Source organism: Nerophis lumbriciformis, linkage group LG02, assembly GCF_033978685.3.
Source record: "Nerophis lumbriciformis linkage group LG02, RoL_Nlum_v2.1, whole genome shotgun sequence".
Classification (NCBI taxonomy): domain Eukaryota; kingdom Metazoa; phylum Chordata; class Actinopteri; order Syngnathiformes; family Syngnathidae; genus Nerophis; species Nerophis lumbriciformis.
The window spans coordinates 38,554,922-38,562,806 of NC_084549.2; the positions used below are offsets into that span (position 1 = coordinate 38,554,922).

The window sequence follows — 7,885 nt, forward strand, 5'->3', positions numbered from 1 at the left end:
CACATATATAGGGGTGAATCTTGCTTTGGTTTTTGTCTGTTTCTTGCTGTTTTCCCAATTTTTGCTGGTGTTTTTTTTTCTTTAATGTGTCTAGGGCCAATGACAAATGAGTCACGAGCCACAGATGGCCCCTGTGCCGCATTTTGGGTACCCCTGCTGTAGAAGCTAGCTATTTATAGCCACTATAGTTGTAGTGCCTTAGTATATTTGTTCATCTTATGGTCACATATGGGACGCAAGTTGTCTTACATCAGCGCCGGAAGTAGTAATTTCAGCTGTTCACCTGGCAGGTTTTCCCTGTGTGATTAAAAAAAGGGGAATAAACGGGAAGTCCTTCTTTAGCTGACGCCTTGTTTTATCTTTTATTACTATTGTTGCAAAAGTCAATGTTTAGTTTCCTATGCACAATAAATCGACACAAAATTCGTACATTGGAGCAATGTTTACAGATTCCCATATTTGGCTTGTTAGTTCCCTTTGCAGACAAGTGATGATGGTCATGGACTCAGGATTGAGGCAAGAGTTGTTTGATCTTGAATGTTAAAAAATGTTAGATGCGATGCAACAGTCAGCCTTATTGTATTGTTGCAGCTTGATGATTTTTGAGCACGTCATGCAGTGTGCGTGTGCGAGACGAATGGGTGTAGTGTGCAGTCGTGTCGAGGGCCACGGGATGAGAGGTTGAAGAGAGAGAGGCAGAGGTGTGCAGGTTTAGGGGTTAAACTGCTTGCCTGTTGGCGGCCGGGTCTGGGTGAGGGTGTCACTGATGTCCCATTAATAATTATTTTTTTTCCCAATATTTTCGCGATCGACCGGTAGGGTCCCAAAGTTCGACTCATGGTCGATCGCGATCGACGGGTTGGCGACCCATGCTTTAGAGTATTGCTGTTCATATAATACAACATTAAAAAATACAGATTTCAGACATAGGTCCTGATCCATGCATGTTTTGAATTCATTTCTCAAAACTCCATGGAACTTATACTGTATGTTTAGAGTATACAACGTTGGGTGATGCCTCAACTTGAATCAAATTAAACCTGAATGCAAAGAACTAAACGAAGAGGCGTGATTAGAGCGCTTCATGGAACACTCACACTTTCTTTCTCTGCCTCGTGGCCAACCTGTCCTTTGCATCATTAGTAACAAGCTGCAATACTTGGAGACATGCCTCGTAGTGATCCCTCCTCCCCTGAATGACGACTCATTGTTTCCTGTTACAGTTACTCTGCCTTCAGCTGACAGGGTTGGCTGACGCTCTTTTGGCTTTTCCTCCCATCTTTTTGCAACATGTCAGGTTCAGTTTAGCACTTGAAGGCAGAATGTGTCAAAATCCCAGCTCATTCTCTCTCCAGGCGGTCTCGCTCCCAAGGTGAGTCAGACCTCGTCACCGCTCTTATGGAGACATGACCCCCATAATGTGGCATTGGTAGACAGCCCACAGTTAATAGCCTGGCGGTGATTTGTCAGGGAAAATACTCATCTGTTGAGTAGCATTTACTTACAGCAAGGTTACGATGTGGGAGAAGCGCGCTAGGTAGAAAAAGCTGTATGGTCAAATAGGCTACGATTATGCTACGGTGGAGTCCAATTTGGCGATTTCTAATGTGAATGCAATCTGACCCGTCTCGCAGTGTAAAAATGGCTTCAGCTTTAGTTGGTCTCAGTACTGGCGCATTTGTAATAATTACAAGGGTTTTGTGCAATCAAAGTAAATATTTTCTGAATGAAACTATTGTGTATAGAAGATTAGGAAGAAAGAGTATTTTGTATTGGCTGTGGCATTTTTATTGTGCTGCGATGTCTGCTTGAAGAAGCGTGTCTGTGGGTGAGCAGTGGGAGACAGAAGTAGTGAAACGTTTCCGTGAGTTCTTAAAACATACTATTTTCAACTTTTTCAACAATTTTTTTTATAACTGTCTATTTTGGCAGATAATTATGACACTTATTATTTTTTGGTGACATTTTGGTCAGATGAATGCGGTCAGAGAGCGGGAGCATTCACATTGAGGACGCATTGCATATATATCCGATTTATTTCACATATGAAAAAGACCTGCATCGGTTATTAAAAATTCAGAACTGCACTGATCACACTGACATGAAAACATCTGATGCAGGTCGCATATGGGCAAAAAAAAAATCGGAATTGACCTGAAGTGTGAACAAGGCTATAGTTATCTCAGGGCATTAATCTATCGCAACTGGACAGTGTGGTTTGTTTTAGAAGACGTGCCTCTCATCCGAGTAGGCTTCATCAGTTTGTGCTCATAGACTTCGATTGGTCAGATCTAGTCTAGCAGCTGGTGCCAAAACCCCAAATATTTATACTCCAAAACCAAGAGGTTGTGCCTGGGCTATGATGGTTTACCCCTATTGTAGTGAGAAAACAACGGTTTTGATGCACACAAGCAATCCTACTGTCAAAGCCAACGACAGTCGTTGAAGTGTAATTTCTCCTCTTTAGCATTGACATATTGTGTGGCAGAACGATCGCTGTAGATCAACTACTACCAGTCCAAAATAGTCGGAATCCCCCACGTAAGCATTCCATCCAGTTGTAAACAAATGGCAGAAATGGCATTTTAACTCCTGGTATTTGTTGGAGGCTAAATTGCAGAGTCTTTTAGGAATGGTTGAAAGGAGAGTGTTGTATGTGGGAGACAGATGGTGTAGCAGACCACCTCCTCTGTTCAGGGATGGTTTTTAAACCTTGACAATAGATGGCTTCCCTCACTCCTCTTCCGTACCATCCGTTCTCCCTGTCCAGAATCTGTTTCCCCAAAATATGAATCAGTGCACTCATCATTACACTGGATAGCATACACCAGATTGTTTTTGTGGGTGTGGGGTGTCCGGTCTTTAGGATGCACTAGTCTCTGTCTCAGGGTGTGCCTGGTTTGAAGTTTACTGGGATGTTGTGTTGGTTAAAAGATATTCTGAGTTTCTCAGATTGACCTGAAACATATGGAATGACAATATTTTTTCTTCTGTCACCCTTTTCTTTCTTATCCACTCTGTTTTTGTTATTTCTGGAACTGCTAACGAGAGAAAATTACACTTCGACTGTCATTGGCATTGACAGTAGGATTGCTCGTTTGCATCACGACAGTTTTTTTTTTCTCACTACGATAGGAGAAAACCATCCTTGCCCAGGCACACCCTCCTGGCTTTGGAGTAGAGATGTCCGATAATATCGGACTGCCGATATTATCGGCCGATAAATGCTTTAAAATGTAATATCGGAAATTATCGGTATCGGTTTCAAAATTATCGGTATCGGTTTCAAAAAGTAAAATGTATGACTTTTTACAACCCCACTGTGTACACGGATGTAGGGAGTAGTACAGAGTGCCATTAAACCTTAAAGGTACTGCCTTTGCGTGCTGGCCCAGTCACACAATTTCTACGGCTTTTTACACACACAAGTGGATGCAAGGCATACTTGGTCAACAGCCATACATGTCACAGTGACGGTGGCCGTATAAACAACTTTAACACTGTTATAAATATGCGCCACACTGTGAACCCACACCAAACAAGAATGACAAACACATTTCGGGAGAACATCCGCACCGTAACACAACATAAACACAACAGAACAAATACCCAGAACCCCTTGCAGCACTAACTCTTCCGGGACGCTACAATATACACCCCCTGTCCCCCCCACCCCCTGCTATGCTGGAGCGCTTGCATTCAGAGGGGTGAAAATTGATGTATTTGTTAGGTTTGTTCTTTTAAACCACTATTGGAAACATATTGCCGCCGCTGGTGGTGTTCCTTTTTTTTCGTTCAGAAGAATGTCACTACAAGCCCACTTTAAACTGCTCTTTTAAAGCTGATGCATGTCACAAGTAGGTAGATATTTTGAGGGCGGTCGTGTTCGATAATTGTGACCCGTCCTCTACCGAGTTCAAACCTTCAGGATAGGTACACGTCATACTTGCCAACCTTGCGACCTCCGATTTCGGGAGGTGGGGGTGGTGGGTGGGGGGCGTGGTCGGGGGTGGGGTGGGGGGTGTGGTTGGGGGCGTGGTTAAGATATATATATATAAAAAATATTTGACTTTCAGTGAATTCTAGCTATATATATATATATTTTATTACATATATATATATAATAAATTATTATTTATTTATATATATATAAATAAATACAAGAAATACTTGAATTTCAGTGTTCATTTATTTACTCATGTTCATTTATTTACACATAAACACACACATAACACTCATCTACTAATTGTTGAGTTAAGGGTTGAATTGTCCATCCTTGTTCTATTCTCTGTCACTATTTCAGAACACACACATTATACAAATATACATTATAAAATCAATAAGAAAACGGGAGCTCTAATTTGGGAGTCTGAATTAGGATCAGAAGTTCCTATATAAACATTGCGTACTCAAGTCGCCATTTTGTATTGATTACTGCAGCTGTGCACTGGATTCATTCACAAATACAAACTACAACTCACAAACACTTTAGAGTTAGGCTCCACCATCAGAATGTGTACTTAAACTTATAAAGATCACATGGATATTATTCAGTGAGTTGATTCACCAAAACTAACCTAACCTGTTATACAGGAGGAAAAAGCACACAGGACGTTTCAATTGTTCACAGACTGGTCGCGCTCATCAGAATGACAAGACACTTCCGGTCTGCAGGTCATAGCATTCAATTGGGAAGAAACGCCCTACTGCCCCCTACTGACCAATGTGAATACTGATAAATGTGGAATGACAGCTCCAAAAACGAATTCAAACCACAAAATAAAATAAATAAATCAACACAAAAATGTGACACATTATGGGTGGGTCACATATGCATGTACAGTAGATGGCAGTATTGTCCTGTTTAAAAGTGTCACAACATTGCTGTTTACGGCAGACGAACTGCTTTACGTAGACGGAATGCTGTTGTTGTGTGTTGTTACCGCGCTGGGAGGACGTTAATGAAACTGACGAACAATAAACCCACATAAGAAACCAAGAACTCGCCCTCGATCATTAGCTGTTTAAATTGTGGGAAAGCGGACGTGTGAACAGGTTGTCAACACGTCACTTAGGTCCGCATGGAGCTGGAGGGGGCGTGGCCTCCAGTTCCGCCTGAATTTCGGGAGATTTTCGGGAGAAAATTTGTCCCGGGAGGTTTTCGGGATAGGCGCTGAATTTCGGGAGTCTCCCGGAAAATCCGGGAGGGTTGGCGAGTATGGTACACGTGCAGTGAAAAATAACAACAGCAAAGCGCCAAGGGGGGTTTGAGGGTGATTAATGGTGTCGCTCACTTGTTTAAACTCTGCACGGCGGCCGATGCATCTGTTTTTTAATCCTTTCATATACTCCTGTGGGTGAGCATATGTCAAATCCGGATCGAGTCTGCGTTGCGTATTGCGTTGTGCTCGGAGGACAAGGGGTTTTTCTTTAGCCGAAACAGGTGGCGTATTTATTTCTGTATGAAATAAACAGAAAGTATTGCAGCAGCATTAAGACACAGGGATCTGCAGTCTCCTCACAGCATGTCTTCACAGCAAGTGAGCTTAAACGACCAGAGGTGCCATACAAAACATTCTCAAATGTCACAAAACCTAAATCACAATTGCAAATACATCGGAAATTAATACACCACTGTCTAATTAATATTTGATATAATAGGAAAATAAACAATACATTAAAACACAGTACATAACGTTTGACTAAAGTCTTGGGGGCAACAGAAACATGCCTGTATGAAATGAACAGAAAGTAAGGCATCACGGACAATTACATACCTTAGCCCCTGTGATCGACTTCGGAAGGATGATGAGTGTCTATCTTAGGGAGTTTTGTATATGTATGTGTAAGCCTGTAGCGTGTCTCTGTTCAGTGACCTTGGTGCTCTCACAAACGCGATAACACAGCCAGTCAGTCCAACAAAAGTCAAGAACAACAAGTGTGTGTCCATGCTGCACAGTCCTCTCGAAGCAGCAACCTTGCCATGTCGCTTGCAGCCAGGGAACAAAATACAGATTAGAATGTTTGTGTTTGGGCGAGCGAAAATAATTTTAAACTTTTCACTATTATACAGCCTTATATATACTTAAATTTGGGGGTCGTAAAACATCACGGACACTTACATACGTAAGCCCCTGGGATCGACTTCGGAAGGATGATGAGTGTCTATCTTAGAGAGTTATGAGGAAGCAGTGATAACAGGACAATGGTGGCCACGTTGGAGGTCAGTGATTTGGCCCCTCAATGGCAAACTGACTGACACTGTAAGAGAGACAGTGCACCATCTGGTTCCTAATCGATACGATGACTTACAGGGTCCAACTCGCAGATAATGGGTTGATGACATCACTGGTTGGCGCTGTCAAATTACCTGGCTCCTCAGAGACTACAGTCTTGTTCTTATACTTGCCACACTGTGAATAAAGTTCTCTTTGTTGAACAAGTTTGTATGAGTGGATTCTTCTTCATCATCATCATCACCCTCTTTCAGCCCAGAAGGAGGGAGGCTTAATACACGTCAAAGTCGTGATGGTGCAATTTGTGTTAATTTTAATAATTACAATTCTGTATTGTACAACATGGGGGCCGTTAGACTTAGTAAATTCTACTGCCATGTAGTTGTGTACGAGTGAGTGTAAAGCATGGCCATGCATAAGATAAGAGTGTCAGGTTTCACACATTTCTGCTGACACCTCTGACTTTGTACTTGTTTGCCTCCCTGACAGGGAGAGTTCTTGGCAGCTTCGACGGAAGAGGACATATTTGCTCATCTTGGTCTCGAGTACATTGAGCCTTGGCAGAGAAATGCATAGGCATCCACTCCTCCTTGACTGCGATTCACCGCTCTCAATCACTTTTGATTTCCATACTTTTTTGTGTTATTTTTCTGGATTTTATGCTCGTGTACGATTCGTAATGATGCTCATTCATCGTTTCTCTGGAAGTGAATAAACATTATCCTACATTCACATATTTTTGTTTGTGTAAGTGTTGTAATGACTCTTGCAACACAAAGGCAACTGGATGCCTGCAAGGAGCCGAAGAGAGGACTGGAAAAAGCAGAGAGGGGACGAGGGAGCGTAAGGTTGGAAGACATGAAACAATGAAATAGAGGAGCGAGAGCTTGTTGAGGTAAATGTTGCAATCACTCTCCCGGCAGGAAAGTGCTCAGCATGGAGCAGGAGAAGTCTAAGTCTTGTGGGAATTGAGTTGTGGGTAATGACTTACAGATAAAGCCCCTTCTGTGTCGCCATTTACGTACCTTCCATTTCAGTCCACTGCAGGTCATTTGGTTATAGATTATCCAAATATTCTCCTTCTTCTCCTCCAGAATAGAATTCGGTGATAATTTTTCTACAATGAAGGCATGAATAATATAAACATGAGGTGATTGAATCAGTTGAATCATTGTTCACAATTCCAAATCTGATCCTAAAGGTGAAAATATGCTCTCACGTCACATAGCTAGCGTGAGCGACTTCGGCTTGCGTCCCCCCCTCCCGATTCCGGCAAAACTTGACGTGCACTTCCCAAAAATTCAAGTTTCACGTAGGCAGGGACGAAGACTGCATAACTGTGATTGGTAGGCTTTTGCTTGAGTACTGTAGATTGACGATATGCTTAAAATTCAAATATTCTTGTATGAGAAAAAGCAACAATAATTAAACATTTGCATGCAAGTTGTTGGCTACCTGCTATGTGTACTGAAATAACCTATAGTGTCCAGATGATGAAAATCTCACTAACATATGTATTTTTTGCTCCTGAAATTAATCTGACAGTCATTTCCCAAAATATCAATTAGTTTTGAGTAATGGGTAGATAACTATCTGTACTTGGAATGCTCCCTTTTCATTGTGGAGTTAAAAACTTAGAAGTGTCAGTA

The 7,885-nt window shown here is 41.9% G+C and overlaps 1 protein-coding gene across 2 annotated transcripts in view; it reads left to right on the forward strand.

Annotated features, from left to right (window-relative positions):
* The window catches only part of dntt (deoxynucleotidyltransferase, terminal), a 211,198-nt gene extending 204,234 nt beyond the window's left edge, over positions 1–6,964 (forward strand). For both annotated transcript variants that reach the window (XM_061962526.1, XM_061962534.1), the window contains one exon: positions 6,726–6,964. In XM_061962526.1, coding sequence (XP_061818510.1) covers positions 6,726–6,812 — 87 coding nt within the window. In that variant the 3' untranslated portion in view covers positions 6,813–6,964. The remainder of the gene's footprint in view (positions 1–6,725) is intronic.
* The last annotated feature ends 921 nt before the right edge of the window (positions 6,965–7,885 follow it).